Raw genomic sequence first — 20,488 nt, forward strand, 5'->3', positions numbered from 1 at the left:
CACAACTTTTCATCTTCAATGCCTTTAGAAGGCACAGCACAAATTTGAGTCGGTCGGACTTAATCCCTAGGAGGAGTTCGTTAAAGTACGAAGTGTGTAAATCATCCAAATTTGACGTAAAATTCAAAATGGCCGACTTCCTGTTGGGTTTAGGCTATGGCTCCAAGAGACTTTTTTGTGCGTCTGGACAAGATACACGTACCACAGAAAATTCGTGCACGTAGGTGAAACGTGCGGCGGGGGCTGCTTCGTTAAAAGTCACTTCCTGTTGCCAGCAGGTGGCGCTATGACTGTGGGTGAATATCAGCATGTACATGTGTTCAGGGCGGGACTCTCATCCTACATGTACAGTTTGGTCCAGATGTGAGCATGTACACTGAAGCTACGACAACTTCCGTGTCATGGCGAAGAGTTGATCTTTGACGCCACGCCACGGACACGCCCATTGACGAAAACTTGCAAATAGCACAACTTTTCATCTTCAATGCCTTTAGAAGGCACAGCACAAATTTGAGGTCGGTCGGACTAAATCCCTAGGAGGAGTTCGTTAAAGTACGAAGTGTGTAAATCATCCAAAATTTGACGTAAAATTCAAAATAGCCGACTTCCTGTTGGGTTTAGGCTATGGCTCCAAGAGACTTTTTTGTGCGTCTGGACAAGATACACGTACCACAGAAAATTCGTGCACGTAGGTGAAACATGCGGCGGGGGCTGCTTCGTTAAAGGTCACTTTCTATTGCCAGCAGGTGGCGCTATGACTGTGGGTGAATGTCGGCATGTACATGTGTTCAGGGCAGGACTATCATCCTAGATGTACAGTTTGGTCCAGATGTGAGCATGTACACTGAAGTTACAACAACTTCCTGTTTCATTGCGAATCATCGACGCCACGGACACGCCCATTGACGAAAACTTGCAAATAGCACAACTTTTCATCTTCAATGCCTTTAGAAGGCACAGCACAAATTTGAGGTCGGTCGGACTAAATCCCTAGGAGGAGTTCGTTAAAGTACGAAGTGTGTAAATCATCCAAAATTTGACGTAAAATTCAAAATAGCCGACTTCCTGTTGGGTTTAGGCTATGGCTCCAAGAGACTTTTTTGTGCGTCTGGACAAGATACACGTACCACAGAAAATTCGTGCACGTAGGTGAAACATGCGGCGGGGGCTGCTTCGTTAAAGGTCACTTTCTATTGCCAGCAGGTGGCGCTATGACTGTGGGTGAATGTCGGCATGTACATGTGTTCAGGGCAGGACTATCATCCTAGATGTACAGTTTGGTCCAGATGTGAGCATGTACACTGAAGTTACAACAACTTCCTGTTTCATTGCGAATCATCGACGCCACGGACACGCCCATTGACGAAAACTTGCAAATAGCACAACTTTTCATCTTCAATGCCTTTAGAAGGCACAGCACAAATTTGAGGTCGGTCGGACTAAATCCCTAGGAGGAGTTCGTTAAAGTACGAAGTGTGTAAATCATCCAAAATTTGACGTAAAATTCAAAATGGCCGACTTCCTGTTGGGTTTAGGCTATGGCTCCAAGAGACTTTTTTGTGCGTCTGGACAAGATACACGTACCACAGAAAATTCGTGCACGTAGGTGAAACGTGCGGCGGGGGCTGCTTCGTTAAAAGTCACTTCCTGTTGCCAGCAGGTGGCGCTATGACTGTGGGTGAATATCAGCATGTACATGTGTTCAGGGCGGGACTCTCATCCTACATGTACAGTTTGGTCCAGATGTGAGCATGTACACTGAAGCTACGACAACTTCCGTGTCATGGCGAAGAGTTGATCTTTGACGCCACGCCGCGGACACGCCCATTGACGAAAACTTGCAAATAGCACAACTTTTCATCTTCAATGCCTTTAGAAGGCACAGCACAAATTTGAGGTCGGTCGGACTAAATCCCTAGGAGGAGTTCGTTAAAGTACGAAGTGTGTAAATCATCCAAAATTTGACGTAAAATTCAAAATGGCCGACTTCCTGTTGGGTTTAGGCTATGGCTCCAAGAGACTTTTTTGTGCGTCTGGACAAGATACACGTACCACAGAAAATTCGTGCACGTAGGTGAAACATGCGGCGGGGGCTGCTTCGTTAAAGGTCACTTTCTATTGCCAGCAGGTGGCGCTATGACTGTGGGTGAATGTCGGCATGTACATGTGTTCAGGGCAGGACTATCATCCTAGATGTACAGTTTGGTCCAGATGTGAGCATGTACACTGAAGTTACAACAACTTCCTGTTTCATGGCGAATCATCGACGCCACGGACACGCCCATTGACGAAAACGCGCAAATAGCACAACTTTTCATCTTCAATGCCTTTAGAAGGCACAGCAGAAATTTGACGTCGGTCGGACTAAATCCCTAGGAGGAGTTCGTTAAAGTACGAAGTGTGTAAATCATCCCAAAATGGCCGTAAAATTCAAAATGGCCGACTTCCTGTTGACTTTACGCTATGGGTTCTTGAGGCTTTTTTGTGCGTCTTGATACGATACATGTCCCCAGAAAATTTCGTACATGTAGGTTGAACGTGAACGAGGGGCTAATTTTTTCCAATTTTCTAGGTGGCGCTAGCGAGTCATTTTGCAACGCCCATGTGCGAAACTTGTAGAATTGCAAATTTTGGTGAGTTTTCGAGAATGTTTAGGCCATGTCATTTGGGCCTACTTTGCAGAAAAAAGTATATATAATAAATAATAATAATTATCCGAGCAAATTCAATAGGGACCTCACACGGTCGTGCTCGGGCCCTAATAATCCGAGCAAATTCAATAGGGACCTCACACGGTCGTGCTCGGGCCCTAAAAATATATATATATATATATATATATATATATATATATATATATATATATATATATATATATATATATATATATATATATATATATATATATATATAATCTGAGCAAATTCAATAGGGACCTCGCACGGTCGTGCTCGGGTCCTAAAAAAAAATAATCTGAGCAAATTCAATAGGGACCTCGCACGGTCGTGCTCGGGCCCTAAAAATAATCTGAGCAAATTCAATAGGGACCTCGCACGGTCGTGCTCGGGCCCTAATAATGCACATGTAAATTCCTGCCCCATTGTTCTTTCTCAAGACACATGCCTTTGGTGTGAGAGACGCGGGTTTGAATCCACTGTGAGACACCAATGTGTCCCTGAGCAAGACACTTATCCCCTAGTTACTCCAAAGGCGTGCAACCTCTGACATATATAGCAATTGTAAGTCGCTTTGGATAAATGTCAGCTAAATGAATAAATGTAAATGTAATGTTCTCTGCAAATAGTTGTATTATTTTTCTCTATTCTTTTATTATTCTTATATAAATTGCATTTGTTTACTCCATATTTATATATTTCTACATTTATTTATGTCAACCGTATGTTTGTCTATGTGTAGCACCTTATGACCAAAGCAAATTCCTCGTATGTGTAAAACACTCCTTGGCAAGAAAGCTCCTTCTGATTCTGATTCTACGTTGTTTAGAGTGCCTGCTTTGATTGTTTGGATTTTGTCACATAATTAAGTTTTTATGTTTTGTTAATAAACCCTGAGGAAGTGAACCTGCTCTGCTTAGGTGTCTTATATTTGGGCCCAAATCCTGTTTTTCGTGCACTTGGCGATTCCTGACAAGATCGCAGCAGCACGCATAATAAGCAAGAAAATAATTCAGAAAATAAGCGAGAAAATAATTCAATAGGGAGAGAGAGTGAGGCGTGAGTGTAAGTAAAGACTAAATGGAAATCGGAGCAAATTTACTGAACCTGTATTTCTCCAAACCTGAGTGCTTGTTTCCACTCCTATCGTCACCAGTCAACTTTTAATGAAATGTAAGTTTGTTTCCACAACCTACAAAATGCTATAACTCTAGATGTTAATATAATGAGAATATTTCAGACTTGTTCCGTTTAACTTACGGTGATACAGGTAGCGCATAGTGTTGCTGATGTAAGTCACCCTCACAAGTCGCTCTGTAAGGATACAGAAAATGTAGATATTTATTCATCTTTTATTCACGTTATATACAATGAGCCATTACATTACTGTCATTGTTGGTGTCCACGACCTACATTAACATTTCACATCCTTATTAAACTGACACAGTTATTATCAAATTGGCTGTAATCAATAAAAAAAAAGGACTGAAAAACAAAGCAAGGATAAGAGTTATTTGATGCCGACAGGGAAAAGTTGAGATTCTTTTTTTATTCATTCGGAAGACATTTTGGGGTAGATGAATAGAGGGAAACGGCACCAGGGGTTTGTGCTTTTGACTCAGTTCAGTTTAACTTACGGTCAGACTGCTGATCATTTCTGCTCTGGGTCAATGGAGGCTCATTTGGTGCTGAAAGTATACAGAACAGTACATATTTATGAGCATAGGCATGTTTTGGCTCAGATGCCACCTGTCTCCGTTTATCCTCCCAAAATACGACTAAAAGACTTACTATCTTGTTACAAAATAAGCGAGAAAATAATTCAATAGGGAGAGAGAGTGAGGCGTGAGTGTAAGTAAAGACTAAATGGAAATTGGAGCAAATTTACTGAACCTGTATTTCTCCAAACCTGAGTGCTTGTTTCCACTCCTATCGTCACCAGTCAACTTTTAATGAAATGTAAGTTTGTTTCCACAACCTACAAAATGCTATAACTCTAGATGTTAATATAATGAGAATATTTCAGACTTGTTCCGTTTAACTTACGGTGATACAGGTAGCGCATAGTGTTGCTGATGTAAGTCACCCTCACAAGTCGCTCTGTAAGGATACAGAAAATGTAGATATTTATTCATCTTTTATTCACGTTATATACAATGAGCCATTACATTACTGTCATTGTTGGTGTCCACGACCTACATTAACATTTCACATCCTTATTAAACTGACACAGTTATTATCAAATTGGCTGTAATCAATAAAAAAAAAGGACTGAAAAACAAAGCAAGGATAAGAGTTATTTGATGCCGACAGGGAAAAGTTGAGATTCTTTTTTTATTCATTCGGAAGACATTTTGGGGTAGATGAATAGAGGGAAACGGCACCAGGGGTTTGTGCTTTTGACTCAGTTCAGTTTAACTTACGGTCAGACTGCTGATCATTTCTGCTCTGGGTCAATGGAGGCTCATTTGGTGCTGAAAGTATACAGAACAGTACATATTTATGAGCATAGGCATGTTTTGGCTCAGATGCCACCTGTCTCCGTTTATCCTCCCAAAATACGACTAAAAGACTTACTATCTTGTTACAAAATAAGCGAGAAAATAATTCAATAGGGAGAGAGAGTGAGGCGTGAGTGTAAGTAAAGACTAAATGGAAATTGGAGCAAATTTACTGAACCTGTATTTCTCCAAACCTGAGTGCTTGTTTCCACTCCTATCGTCACCAGTCAACTTTTAATGAAATGTGAGTTTGTTTCCACAACCTACAAAATGCTATAACTCTAGATGTTAATATAATGAGAATATTTCAGACTTGTTCCGTTTAACTTACGGTCAGACTGCTGATCATTTCTGCTCTGGGTCAATGGAGGCTCATTTGGTGCTGAAAGTATACAGAACAGTACATATTTATGAGCATAGGCATGTTTTGGCTCAGATGCCACCTGTCTCCGTTTATCCTCCCAAAATACGACTAAAAGACTTACTATCTTGTTACAAAATAAGCGAGAAAATAATTCAATAGGGAGAGAGAGTGAGGCGTGAGTGTAAGTAAAGACTAAATGGAAATTGGAGCAAATTTACTGAACCTGTATTTCTCCAAACCTGAGTGCTTGTTTCCACTCCTATCGTCACCAGTCAACTTTTAATGAAATGTGAGTTTGTTTCCACAACCTACAAAATGCTATAACTCTAGATGTTAATATAATGAGAATATTTCAGACTTGTTCCGTTTAACTTACGGTCAGACTGCTGATCATTTCTGCTCTGGGTCAATGGAGGCTCATTTGGTGCTGAAAGTATACAGAACAGTACATATTTATGAGCATAGGCATGTTTTGGCTCAGATGCCACCTGTCTCCGTTTATCCTCCCAAAATACGACTAAAAGACTTACTATCTTGTTACAAAATAAGCGAGAAAATAATTCAATAGGGAGAGAGAGTGAGGCGTGAGTGTAAGTAAAGACTAAATGGAAATCGGAGCAAATTTACTGAACCTGTATTTCTCCAAACCTGAGTGCTTGTTTCCACTCCTATCATCACCAGTCAACTTGCAAATATTTTAATGAAATGTAAGTTTGTTTCCACAACCTACAAAATGCTATAACTCTAGATGTTAATATAATGAGAATATTTCAGACTTGTTCCGTTTAACTTACGGTCAGACTGCTGATCATTTCTGCTCTGGGTCAATGGAGGCTCATTTGGTGCTGAAAGTATACAGAACATGTACATATTTATGAGCATAGGCATGTTTTGGCTCAGATGCCACCTGTCTCCGTTTATCCTCCCAAAATACGACTAAAAGACTTACTATCTTGTTACAAAATAAGCGAGAAAATAATTCAATAGGGAGAGAGAGTGAGGCGTGAGTGTAAGTAAAGACTAAATGGAAATTGGAGCAAATTTACTGAACCTGTATTTCTCCAAACCTGAGTGCTTGTTTCCACTCCTATCGTCACCAGTCAACTTTTAATGAATGTGAGTTTGTTTCCACAACCTACAAAATGCTATAACTCTAGATGTTAATATAATGAGAATATTTCAGACTTGTTCCGTTTAACTTACGGTCAGACTGCTGATCATTTCTGCTCTGGGTCAATGGAGGCTCATTTGGTGCTGAAAGTATACAGAACAGTACATATTTATGAGCATAGGCATGTTTTGGCTCAGATGCCACCTGTCTCCGTTTATCCTCCCAAAATACGACTAAAAGACTTACTATCTTGTTACAAAATAAGCGAGAAAATAATTCAATAGGGAGAGAGAGTGAGGCGTGAGTGTAAGTAAAGACTAAATGGAAATTGGAGCAAATTTACTGAACCTGTATTTCTCCAAACCTGAGTGCTTGTTTCCACTCCTATCGTCACCAGTCAACTTTTAATGAAATGTGAGTTTGTTTCCACAACCTACAAAATGCTATAACTCTAGATGTTAATATAATGAGAATATTTCAGACTTGTTCCGTTTAACTTACGGTCAGACTGCTGATCATTTCTGCTCTGGGTCAATGGAGGCTCATCTGGTGCTGAAAGTATACAGAACATGTACATATTTATGAGCATAGGCAAAAAACTAAGTCGAAACAATTTTGCTTTTGTCTGCATTTCATTGGGGATACATACTAAATAAAAAATAAAAAACCAGATAAAACTCTCAGCAGCTACCCAGGTGGTGTCCACACAGTGGATGTACCTTTGAATGCTGAAACTTCCACAGTGACAGACTCATCAACTGTTTCATAAATATCAGCATGTTTGATTTGTGGAGATTGTCTCCAGAGCCAGCTGTATCCAGCCGGGGTTAGATCACCTCTGAAATGAGTGTTTTCTCAAGATGCTTGTTTTTATTAATACAAACGAAACTTTACACTTTCTTTTTTGTTGTTTTTTTTGTTTTTTTTAAACCTGTCCTGCCCAGCAGCCTGGTATAGAGTATAATGACCTGGATACCATATTGTGCCAGACAGATTTTACTTTACGAGAGAGTATTAAAATACTCCTTTGTCTGTTTTATTATTTATTTAATTATGTATTGATTTGTCACCGGGCCGGACAGGGGGGCAGACACGGGGATGGGGGGGCACAAACAGACAGCACAGAGAAAAGACAACACCTGTAAGAGAAGGGGGATGGAAGGTGGGGACAACAGGGAAAAGCAGTGGGAAACACCAATTGCAGAAAGCAACGAAACCTGCAATAGAACAGAGAGGGGGGCTTGGGGAGGAGAAAAACAACAACAACAAACAAACAAAAACAAACAATAAAAATAATAATAATAATAGTAAAAGACAACCAGCCGAACAGCAGCAATAAACAGCTGACATATTAATGACATATTAAGACAACTAAGAGAACAATGAAAACAAGAAACAGTCACACACACTAAATAAGCAACACAACACAGCCACGAGAGCTGGAATAATAATTAATTTAAATAAGTAACTGAAAGAAAAGCATCAGGAATAGTTCTACCAGGGACAACCTAAGTTTGTTTGTGTCTGTGTGTCTGTGTGCGTGTGGGTGAATGTGTCTGTATGTGTGTGTGTATGTACATGTGTGTGCGCATAAGCCTGTTAAAGAATGTAGTTGTTAGTGAGAGTGGGACGCCACGACTGTAACAGGCAGGCAAGAACCCCAGTAGCCAATAGGGGTGAAAGAAAGAAAAAGAATAAATCAAACAAAAAAAAAAAACAAAGACTCCCAGATGCACCGCGATGCAAACGCAGAAGACCCCGACCCAAATGCCAGTTGACAACGTAATGCCGACGGAACGCAAAAAGCGTAACCCGCGGAAGAGAAGCGCCCGGACCGAGACCAGTGCTCCCCCCCCACCCAGCACCCCACCGCCGCGCAGCGAACAACCAAAATGCCCAAACCCCACAGCACCCCCGATGCCCGGGGCTCCAGGGGCAGGACACGAGGCCAATTAGAATCTCTCCCACTCCTTCAACCCCTCTGCCTGCCTCTGTAAATGTATTGTTTTGTGTTGGATGCATGTCATGGATTGTGAAGTGTTGTATGGTGGAGTAAAGATAAGGTGTGTGGTAACTAAGGTGCAACTAAAATTGGAGGGTAGTTGTGACACAGGCACCCCACAACTAGTGGTAGTGGAGCCTCCCATCGTGCCCCTCCCACCCCCCCAAGCCCTCTGTGTCTAATGTGTAATTAAAATTGACAGTCAGTGAGGAAGAAGTGCGAGGCCGCAATAAAGCAGCTCCACCCCCCAAACGCCCTGCAGGCTGCCCGCCCCCCAGGGTCCTAAGGGTGTATGTTTTGAGACATGACCAAAGGGGGAAAGGTGAAGGAGGTCATAGGGAGGCTAGAAGACCAGATTCATGACTGGCCCCATCATTCATTCAGTCCCGTCCCCCACCCCCCTAAGCAGGAGGACGCCAGGTCCCTCCAGCCCAGGGCTTATAGCAAGAGCCCCTCTAGCACCGGCAGCACCCCAGAGGCAGGACTCTCAGACCTGAGAAGTTTCGTCGCTGTTTGTCTTTATCAAGGCTTTGTTTCCTACATGTAGGTCTCTCCTCAGTTCCATCATGTGGTGCGGTCCCAACAGAGCTACATAAATAGACTTGACCAGCAAAACTGAACATTTGGTGAAAATTGCTGTGCTTTATACTAGGGCTGGACCTGAATATTCAGCCGTTTGGGTACACATTCAATTTTCAATTATAAGATTCGATTATTAAGGGGCTTTTTTTTGCACGACTGACCTCCGCCGACACCAGTGAACGTAATGCTCCAGTTCACATCAAAGGGAAAACGAAATGAAGTGCTAAGCTGTGTGGGAGCACTTTAAACTGAGTGATGACAGCAGTAGTGTGGAAGTTATGGCGTATTAATTTTACAATTGCTTAATTTCATTACAGTAAAATTTCCTACATTTTAAAATTAATCAGTAAACTGTAGGCTGGAAACAAAGAAACACACACAAACCCCCCCACAATGAACGCATTTAAATAAGCCTAATAATATTAGGCCAATTGTAGAAGAAGAGCATTTTGTCGCTATGATTAAAATTAAAAGTGAATTTTGCATGATAATAATAACGTGTTAGATTTAGTTCCGCTACACCGCGCATCCCGTGTGCTCCCCGCCTGGACCCCCGTCCAGCGAAACTATTCTCGGACTCTGCTCTGGACCTGCGGAGCTTCGAAGCTCAAAAATGACATTCGGGCCAGCTCTACTTTATACAGAACCATTACTGATAGCAATTGTTACAAACATAGAAAAGAGACATGTAGTGCAGCGATTACCGGATTTCACTATTAACCGCACTTTAAAACGTCACAGTTAATCGTAAAGGCTCCGCAATACCGAGTGTTTCTGTGGTAGGGAACGAAACTGTGGCAGTTTGCATAAAACAAAAACAGAGTTACAGGAGCGGTGCACCAGCTTAAGTGTCGTGCGAGGTTACTGTACACTGGCTAAACTATGGTTTGTTGGTGCGTCGAGCAATGTGCACCGCACGACGAGCATGCCATGGTCAAAGTAATTGAACTTTAGCGCTGTGCAGCTTCCACGTAGTGCAAATCACTTCTTTTCTGAAAGAGCCTTTATGGAAGACAAAATGTAGTCCTCTGCAGACTTTCAGTCATTGAACATTTAAGGTTACATGATGTAGTCTTCTCCTGTCTGTGTTGAGAAAATGTTGCCAGGTGTAAAACACTAACATACATCAGGAGCTTATAGACTTTCAGGACTACAGGCTACCAGTTAACACTGCACTCAGTTTCTTTCTCTCATTTTCACTAAAACATATGTTTAGATGAGAGTTGATGACAGTAACAGTTCAGTTTGTTCCCCTCCTTTATAACAATTTCCCCTAAGGCAGAGGTCACTAATAGGCGGACCGCGGTCCGGATCCGGACCCAGCCGCCGTCCTCTCCGGACCGCCGACCTACAGCCCATTTATTATTGAGACTTACTACCTCGTGACGGAGCGTTTCTATTTTAACCCGCGCAGCTTTTCTAGCATTTACTCTATTGGTTTAGAGGACCAGGAAACTCACAGACCAATCGCATGTGCTCCAATCCTCTCATGTGACGCTGCTCAGCCAATCAAATCTGTGCATACCGATGCTTGCGAGTCGAGTCCGCGAGATTCACCAGAGACGTTTTGGAAACACACCCGAATTGAGGAGACGAAAGATAAAAGAGATTTCACATGACTTTTAATCAAGAATGTACAGATTTTTACATGTACATTCCTCCCACGGGCAGTTCAAAACCAGAATATCTCATAGATCTCCAATATGCTAGCTGGAGCTCACGTTTCTCACTGAACAACAGAAAGTAGGAAAGTGGTAGCTCTGTAAGAGGAAATGAAAGAGAAGAGGAGGCATTACAGCTGTTCATTTGTTATGATGTGTTGAGTGTTTATTATAAAATTGGTTAAGACTACACTTCATCACTTCAAGCTACACTTTTTATTACATTTTTTCTAAAAATTAGGCACTTTAGTTTACTTAAATTTAGAATTTATTATTTGAATAGTTATTATTTATTATCCCTCCAGTTTGATGTGAAAACTGACTGAAATATTATTTGATTTGACAGTCCGTTGTTGACTAAAAACATGTGTTGATACAACTATAGGTTATAGTACAGAATGATAACGCAAGTTCGTCGTTTTGATGTTCCGGACCTTTGCTTCAGGAAATTTTTCTCTAACTAGACCTCTTCTAGTTAATCTAATTGAATACCCCTGCCCTAAGGGATAAAAGTTAAAATTCCTCTTATTATTATTATTAATACTTACATATTATAGAAATATAATTGTTAATGTAATTAAATATTAAAAATCAACTTACAACAAGTCATTACTAGTGTTGTGAAATTAATTTATGCATAATAATTGTAATAATCGTGAAACCGTGATTATTTCTCTGACAATAATCGTACCAACTAAATCTGTAATCGTTGCTAGTTGTGATGTGTGTAATATGTGGACAGTGACAGCAGAATGTGTCTAATCCAGACTGAAAGTCTTACCAGGCTTAGATGATGAGCTCCCCATAATGTCACTCTGCTGGAAACAGAACGGCTGGATACCAACTGTTGTGTTTAAGAACCTAAAAAGAGAATAATGAAAAATGTTAAATTATCTTGTTTGTTAACTTGTCTTACCTCATCTGTTACTGCCTCATGTTACATTAGTAGCCCTCCCAACACACACACATTTCCCCCTGTGGTGTGTGGAAAGAAAGCAGACTTGACAACAGTTTCTTTCCACACGGCATCACACTATGACTAGGGATGGACATTTGAAGTTTAAGTGCTGTGCCAGCATTGAAGAGAGCAATGTTAACATAATAAAGTATGTGTAACCTGTGTTCAGGACCACTCTGCTGATGAAGTTTGGCAGCAAACAAGTCCTTTTAAGACTTTTTAAGGAGCCGCGGGAACCCTGCATAAACGTGCTGGAGCCACACCGGTGGAAAAGCATACAGCAGCTGGGGAGGCCAAACGGCGCCCTCGCCCAGACGAGTGGCGCCTCCACCCCAATCTGGCGACCAGATCTGGCTCGGGTTGGAGTGGACGCCCCCTGCTGGGAGTGGACGCCCCCTGCTGGGAGTGGACGCCGTTTGGCCTCCCCAGCTGCTGTATGCTTTTCCACCGGTGTGGCCGATCCCGAGCCTTCTGGATCGCCTGCAGTTTTCAACCTTGGCGGTGACTCTGGTGGCCCACGAGCGCACTAGCGCGTCCTGGTTTCCCTGTCTCCAGCGGTTGCTGGTGGGGCAACTGTGGAAACTCCCCTGGAGGGGGGCCAGCCTCTTGGCCGCTGAGAGGCGACGTCTGGAGGGCTTAGGTCTCTCCCGGGAGATGGTGCGCACCACCTAGGGTTCAAGGGCCGCCTACACTCAGTCCTCTTACTCCTCTAAGTGCTCGACTTTCCAACGCTGGTGTCTGGACCAGGGGACGGACCCGGTCGCCTGTCCGCTGCCGGCGGTGCTTTTGTTCCTCCAATTGCTCATGGACAGGGGACTGGCGTTCAGTACGGTTAAAACCTACACTGCCGCCATTTCGTCCTGTCACAAGGACTTCGGGGACAGGACTGTGTTCTCACACCCCCTGGTGAAGCGTTTCCTTAGGGGGGTGCGGAGGCGCAGGCCAGTGACACGTTGTTTTTTTAGTTTGTTTTTCTCCACCTCAAGCCCCTGTCCCCTCTCTTGCAGGTGTTGTCCTTTCTTTGTGGTGTCTGTATGTGTGGTGTTTGTGCCCCCATCCCCACGTCTGCCCCGGTGACATATTTAAATAAATAATAAAACAGACAAAGGAGGATATTAATACTCTCTTGTTAAAGTAAAACATGGTATCCACTCTATACCAGGCTACTGGGCAGGACAGGTTTAAAACAAAAAAAATATGAAAACAACCCAGCTGTATTCTAACATTAACAAAGCTCTCCTTGTTAGCTAGGCTCCTTAAATGCTTGCAAATAACTTTTTTAAGGTGGGTCTCCGACATTGACAGCGTTGTTTTGGAAAGAGATTTGCAGTATTCATGAGAGATGGCCACATGGTGGTGCAGTGGTTAGCACTGTTGCCTCACAGCAAGAAGGTTGTGGGTTCAAACCCGGGTTTCCCAGACATTTGTGATCAACAGCTGTTGTCTGCCTCCTATAGCTGATTTGTGTACATTTTTATAACAATAACTTTAGTAAAACAGATGTAAAATACAACAAGTTAACATGTTTCTCTCAGAAGTAGGCGGCTAGTAGCAGCAATAGTAAACTGTTAGTTTGATGTTAAAATATTAATTATCTTACTATATTCATTATAATTTCATATTAGTATATAGTTTACCACTATTATAATATTAATTCCAGTTACAGCTATTTCTTTATGGGGTTGATTTTTATTCATTAACTTTGAAGAAGAGGAAAAATGCTCTACATGGCGGTTGGTCTAACTTTAATTTTGAGTAGGCTACTAACTCGTCAATAATCATAACCATTTATGCGGTACAATGAGTTCAACATTTGGAAAGTTTACTGTAGCACATCCCCGCTTCATCCAGGCTGTGATCGATCTCGACTAGCCACGTTAGCTGATCACAAACTGTCTGCCACTCACTGCACGAGACCAGGTTCCCTTGATTCCTGTCATAGTGTCCGACGTTGTCACATCAGCTGGGTGGAGTGTAATCGGGCCGAGTTGACGCTACATTAGTTTTTCCAATGCGTGAGAAAAATGTCAAGTGTGAAAATAATTTCATCTGATTACTTTTCGTTTCTTTTGGGTTACTTCAGTACCATATACGCAAATAAAGATAAGAGAGCATCAAACTGTACGTGGTCTGTACAGTGTATTTTTAGAGAAACATAATTATAAATATAATTTAAAATTGTTTAAATGTTTTATATTAAAGTATATGCTTTGCACTAATACGTCATATGGCAGGATCTGCTCCATCAATTACAAAAAATGTTGTTTTGTAGGTCGGGCTGGACGATTACTTGAAAAGAATCGAAACCGCAATTCAGAGCCTCTAACCGACATAATTTCCCCATGTCAGTTAATTTTGTTATTTAATGTTTATACTTTTTCCCCTTGAAACATCCTACCGCATGTGAAGTAACGTGACTCCCCCTGTCCAGTCCTGTTTAGCCTTCAGACCGTAGTCTAATTATTCGCTTGCTTTCAGTGCCACTTTCTGCCGCTCTCAGAATTCGCTCATCCGCTCACTTGCTACTAAGTCTGCAGCTAAAGATGATTTTAGTACTCGAAGCTTCTACATATTATTTCATCAATGTGTCGTTTAAGAAGTAACATTTGCTTGGTGGCGGCAGCATCAGTGCTATACAAGTTATACTAAGGTGGAGAGCTGCTCTGCCTCAACTCTGTGATTTACTCCCTGATGAACAGATAGCGGACCGTTAAGTGCTCATTATCTAACTAGCCCAGTTAGTTAGCCTACTGGTCAAATTAGCTTACTCTGCCCATACTGGGAGCTCAAAGCACCAGAGTGTGTGGTTTTCAGGCCAGGGGCGAGGGGACCAGGCGGGGAGCAGTGCTGGTGTTATGCAGAGTTTTGCATGCCTGCCAAGAATTGCATGCACCTCCAAATACTGCTTTTAAACGCTATAATATCCTTCTCCATCAATTGTGATAAATGGGCGTTTTTAGGATCTTGAAACATTGGGGGCTTAGCCCAGCCCATAAAATCATCATATCTTCAGATAATACATACAGAGGAAGCTGTGCGTCATGCATAAAACCCAACAGAATTATTTTACCCACCTCTCTCTCTCTCTGCAAAAATAAATAACAGCTGGTAGTGAGTGAAAGATTAGTTTCACCAGCGACATTCTGTTTATGGACTCGCCGTCGGACATCGCTATAAAACAAATAGTACCCAATGCGTTTTAAAGAAAAGAAACAGGCTAATGTCCAAAGCAATGCTCTGTTCAACAACAGGACACTTAATATATCTCAATCAATGCAGTGATCGTCTAACATAGATGTTACAGTGTGTAGGCTAGTCTTCATTTGCTCTGCAGACACTAAAGACGCTTTTAATGCGCCGTTAATGGAAAGTTAAAGTATTTCACTTGCCGGCATGTGAAAGAGACAGTCACCAGTGCTATAGTGTGCGCTCACTAGATTTCACTTGTATTAGTAGAACATAAAGCCTTGAACAGAAAAGATATTTGCCTGATTTTCTAAATGATTTTCTAAATGTTTGCATCTGCCCAGCTCTGACTGTGACAAGCGCCCACCAGCGCTTTACTGCGTAACTGCGCACACAGCCTGGATGACAGCTCATTTCGGTTAATGAAGCAAAATGCAGATTACAGACTGGTTAAGTTATAAAAGGTATAAATGGAAAATGTAGCGAAATTAAGTGAGGCGTCAGGTGTTTACCTGAGGTGTAGGTGTGTGTGAGTGTGGGGAGAAGAGAATTCCGAGGCAGGTCCAAAGCATACTTAAAACAATAATAACAATGTTCGTGGTCATTAAAACCTGTGAAATGTGAGCGTTTTAGATATTTTTTTTGCTGGGGGGGCGGGGTTTTACAATCACAATGCCGGCTCAACGTCGTGATGTCTGTCAGCCATCGCTGATGGACGATGGCATCGTCTATCGGCCCAACCCTAGCGAGCGGGACGACGCTGAAAGTCGTGTAGTCTGCACAAGCCTTTAGTAAACTGCCTCCTATATGAGCCAGCTCTGAAATCTCCTGAGCCAGGAAGGCAATGCCAAATAAAACTTTACATTAGGAAAGAGGGCAAAACATAGATTTTGAAATGAAATAGCGTATGTATAATGCCTCCTCTGCCTATCAGGTGAATAACCTCACCACAAATCCACACAAGTTCATTTCAGCGCCTCTGATAAAAGTACAGCTCACAGCTTCAGGTGGAGCAGAGAGGACAGACACAGAGCTACAGCTATAATCTTATTCTCCACTTTGCAGGAGAATAAATACTAACAATAATCTCTCGCTCGCTCCTGCGCACGTAACTAGTTAAGCGAGTAATTTTTTTATTTTATTTATTTTCCCCATCTCTGAAGATGGCGCCGCAGACGGCCGCCTCGGGATAACGCTCTGTAGCGCTTTTTGTGTTTTTGTTAATTAACGCTGTTTTCTGCCGTCCCTCACTGGTAACTTTTAAGAGAGCTCTTAAACATTGGACTTTCAACTGCTCATACTATTCCACCGCTCTTTATTGACCCTGGAACTTTCCCGGAGTTACTAGTTGGAGGAGCGGCTGCTCTGTTTGGGATCCTTCGGGAACATCGCAGGGGAAAACGTGTGGGCGCGCTGTTTAAGCTGAGACAGCGGGGATTTCGCACTGCGCTCCCTTCAATCCACCTGGCGAATGTTCGCTCTCTGGCCAAAAAATGGACAAACCGCTGCTCCTCAACAGAACCAACTCGGACTTCTGCAGATCTGCTGATCTGTTTCACTGAATCCTGGCCTGCTTTGACTGCACTGACTGGAGTATTTTTGAGGCTGCAGCCACTGACCTGGACGAACAAACTGACACTGTGACATCTTACATCAGTTTTTGTGAGGACATGTGTGTGCCGACTAAAACCTTCCGCACATACAACAACCAAAAACCCTGGTTCACAACGAAACTCAGGCAGCTTCGTCAGACCAAGGAGGCCTTCAGAAGTGAGGACAGAGTCCTGTACAACCAGACCAGGAAAGACTAAAGAGGTCAAAGCTGCAAAGAGGTGCTATGCTGAAAAGCTAAATAACAGCTTTTCAGCCAACGACCCTGCGTTGTTGTTGAGAAGCCTACGGACACTCACAAACTACAAGAGACCATCCCCCAACACTGTTGGTACTCAACGACTGGCAGACGAGCTGAATGGTTTCTACTGTAGGTTTGAAAAGCCCAGAGTCACACCTCTCCACCACTCCAACACGATCTTCAAACAGTCACCTTCCCCCTCTGACCTCTCACCCGCACTCAAGATCTGTGAAGAGGACGTGAGCCACCTCTTCCAAAGGTAGACGATCAGGATCAGGGTCTGCATCACATCCTGCAACACCTCGACTCTCCAGGGACACATGCTAGGATCCTGTTTGTGGACTTCAGCTCGCCGTTCAACACCATCATCCTGGACATCCTCAGCACCAAACTCACCCAGCTCACTGTGCCAGCCTCCACCTGTCAGTGGATCACAGACTTCCTGACTGACAGAAGTCAGCAGGTGAGACTGGGGAACATCACATCCAGCACCCGGACTATCAGCACTGGCGCCCCCCAGGGGGTGTGTGCTCTCCCCACTGTTCTTCTCCCTCTACACCAACGACTGCACCTCAGGAGACCCATCTGTCAAACTCCTGAAGTTTGCTGACGACACAACGGTCATCGACCTCATCCGGGACGGTGATGAGTTCGCCTACAGACGGGAGGTTGATCAGCTGGCTCTCTGGTGCAGTCAGAACAACCTGGAGCTTAACACCCTCAAAACTGTGGAGATGACTGTGGACTTCAGGAGGAGCCCCCCCCACTCTGCCCCCCATCACCATACTCAACAGCCCTGTGTCTGCTGTGGAATCCTTCAGGTTTCTGGGATCCACTATATCCCAGGACCTGAAGTGGGAGCCCAACACTGACACCATCATCAAGAAGGCCCAGCAGAGGATGTACTTCCTGCACCAGCTCAGGAAGCTCAACCTGCCTAAGGAGCTGCTGATCCACTTCTACACAGCCATCATCCAGTCTGTCCTCTGCACCTCCATCACTGTCTGGTTTGGATCTGCCACCAAAAAGGACAGGAGCAGACTACAACGGACAGTCAGGACTGCAGAAAAGATCATCAGTGCCAACCTGCCCTCCATTCAGGACTTTTTCAGAGTCAGGAAACTGGCAGGAAACATCACTGCAGATCCATCTCACCCCGGACACAACCTGTTCCAGCTCCTCCCCTCTGGTAGGCGCTACAGAGCTCTGTACGCCAAAACCAACAGACACAGGAACAGTTTCTTCCCACAACCATCACTCTGATGAACAGCTGATTTCTGACTCACAGTGTCAGGAACAATTCCTGTGCAATAACCCAGTAACTCTGTCTCTAATCAGCACCTGTTTACTGGTTTCCACTTATTATTTATTTCTTCACCATTCTCTATTTCAGTGCTGTTCATACTATGTCATATTGTATATACTGTATACCAATACACCTACCTCAGGTCATAGGTCTTATATTAGGTCTTATATCTTTCCCAGCATCCTTATGCACTATGCTCCATCACACTGTGTACATGTGTACATGTATGCATGTATGTGTACCTGTATATCATATCTACCTTCAACATGTACATAATGAGAATAATAGTTTACTCCTGCATCCTTTGCACTCTGATCACTGCACTATTTGTCAATATGTCTATATTGTTTTGTTCATAGCATGTATATTAGTGTTGTCTATACTAGTTTGTGTCTGACTTTATTTTATTATTGTGTTATGGTATTTTTGTATAAGTAAGCACATCATGAGCATTGTACAATCCTGAGTCAAATTCCTCGTATGTGTACACATACCTGGCAATAAAACTGATTCTGATTCTATAGTTCAATTTTCAGCCTTTTGTTTGTTTTTCAAAAATCCTTCTGAGATTCGGGGGTTTTCAGAAAAACATCCGGGACTAGAGCCGTTAATATTTTATTACACTTTGTAGAAGTAGCATTCATTGAGATTCAGCTAAAAGATGTGGTGATTACCGCGTTTGATCTATGAGCACAGCAAAGTGTCCGAAAAGGACCTTAAGACATGGCAAGCGGCAATTAAACTGATTCTCTCACATATTGCTGCGCATTTAGGCCTGACGTTAGCCTACACAAAACATGTCCGAACACTACTGACTCCTCTCTTTATCTGAAATGGCGTCTTCAGCGCGCTTCCGCCTAAATGTTGACAGAAACTTTGTCTCAGTAAATCTCCTCATTTCAGAGACTTTGTAGATGAAACACGGACTAAAAACAGATCAGACCAAAACACACAAACCATCAGTTAGTGAAGTTAGTTTGATAATAACAAGCTGTGAGTCTGATGAGAACAGCCGACTGACGGGAGGAAGATCGCTGATTTTACAGTTAATAATGTGAATCTGAAACCTGCTGCAGTTCTATCATCAGCTCTACTGACCCACCAACAACACAGAGAAAATACTTTGACTTTAATAGTTTTCTGGATCCAGTTTTGCTCGAGTTCACCTACCTGTTGAATTTCTTGCTGCGACACTGCCTTACCGTGAAAGTGAAAGTAAAAACCGATCACGTGGGAAGTTTTAAAAAAAAAGACAAAGAAACCCAAACTTCCTGCAGCCACAGCGGAACAAGAGGAACATAAAGCTTCATATCGCCTATCGGGTTTGTGGAGGACATGTGGAGTTCAGGGACAACCTGCTCTGAATGACTTATTTTCAAACAGCTGTCGAACATATTAGGCTACATTTTAAAACACATTCTGAAGTCTGTTCATACTTAAACACAAGCACATGAACCAAAAACAAACAAACACATTTAATGTGAAACCTCAGTGTCTTTCATCACTTTATTGATATTTCCTATCATGTGTTTTTATGTAGTAGTTTCCAGGGAAAACATTGACCTACTGGAGGATAATAAAGATTGTTGCTCTTGCTCAACTTGCCCGAGCCTCTCTGCCCCGTGTACAATCAGTTGGACGTGTGGTAGAAGAGAGGAAACTATCTGATGAAAACGCAGAAATGCTAACACACTAGATAAAGTGGGATATTCTGCAATTCAGTTTCATTTTATTTATAACAGCCTAATCTGTCTATTAACCTGGAGCACTTTTCATTTTGAGATTTTGAGTCACATTACTTTTCTATTATCATTGCTATTATTACTCTTATTGATGTTTAGAGTATTACCACTATCACTACTAGTGTTTTAAATTTCTATGTGGAACTTGCGCTGGGCTGCTGTTTATTGCCACTGCAGTTAAACATATTTTAAAAAATGCAGACATTCATTTAAAAACACTGAATATAAAATTAAATTTTTTTTTGAATGAATGTTTTTGTGTCCTCAAGTTGGGCCATGTTGATACATATTGGGCATCCAGATTTGTCCTGTCTCCTTCTCCTCTGAGTATTTTGGAGCTGAGAGCTCATTCAGCTCATGTGGTTAAACACTTCACTAAATGTTTACATTAAAGGAGGATGTAAACGTTGATCATATATTCTGTCGTCTTTTGGTCGCAAGATTTTTTGTGTCTTAATTTTTTCGATTGCCAGTTTGTGGTCACTGAGTGTGTACTTGGTTAGGATCTGTCTCTGCTTTCTGAGATATTCCCAATTCATGACATCTTTTTA

The 20,488-nt window shown here is 42.5% G+C and overlaps 1 protein-coding gene across 4 annotated transcripts in view; it reads right to left on the reverse strand.

The window, feature by feature from the left end:
* The window catches only part of LOC119891576 (GTPase IMAP family member 2-like), a 32,353-nt gene extending 12,904 nt beyond the window's left edge, over window positions 1–19,449 (reverse strand). The window contains exons 1-11 of one of the 4 annotated variants that reach the window (XM_038703336.1): window positions 19,366–19,449; window positions 11,675–11,754; window positions 7,150–7,200; window positions 6,741–6,791; window positions 6,332–6,382; window positions 5,914–5,964; window positions 5,505–5,555; window positions 5,096–5,146; window positions 4,719–4,772; window positions 4,310–4,360; window positions 3,933–3,986 (exon numbers count right to left, since the gene is read on the reverse strand). In XM_038703336.1, the coding sequence (XP_038559264.1) occupies window positions 3,933–3,986; window positions 4,310–4,360; window positions 4,719–4,772; window positions 5,096–5,146; window positions 5,505–5,555; window positions 5,914–5,964; window positions 6,332–6,382; window positions 6,741–6,791; window positions 7,150–7,200; window positions 11,675–11,699 (490 nt within the window). In that variant the 5' untranslated portion in view covers window positions 11,700–11,754; window positions 19,366–19,449. The remainder of the gene's footprint in view (window positions 1–3,932; window positions 3,987–4,309; window positions 4,361–4,718; window positions 4,773–5,095; window positions 5,147–5,504; window positions 5,556–5,913; window positions 5,965–6,331; window positions 6,383–6,740; window positions 6,792–7,149; window positions 7,201–11,674; window positions 11,755–19,365) is intronic. The other 3 variants (XM_038703337.1, XM_038703338.1, XM_038703339.1) reach the window with 3 other exon arrangements.
* Between the last annotated feature and the right edge of the window lie 1,039 nt (window positions 19,450–20,488).

The sequence above is a fragment of the Micropterus salmoides genome, unplaced genomic scaffold, assembly GCF_014851395.1.
Source record: "Micropterus salmoides isolate LMB-PRFRI ecotype aquatic unplaced genomic scaffold, ASM1485139v1 Ms_hic_scaffold_7, whole genome shotgun sequence".
NCBI classification, from domain to species: Eukaryota; Metazoa; Chordata; class Actinopteri; order Centrarchiformes; family Centrarchidae; genus Micropterus; species Micropterus salmoides.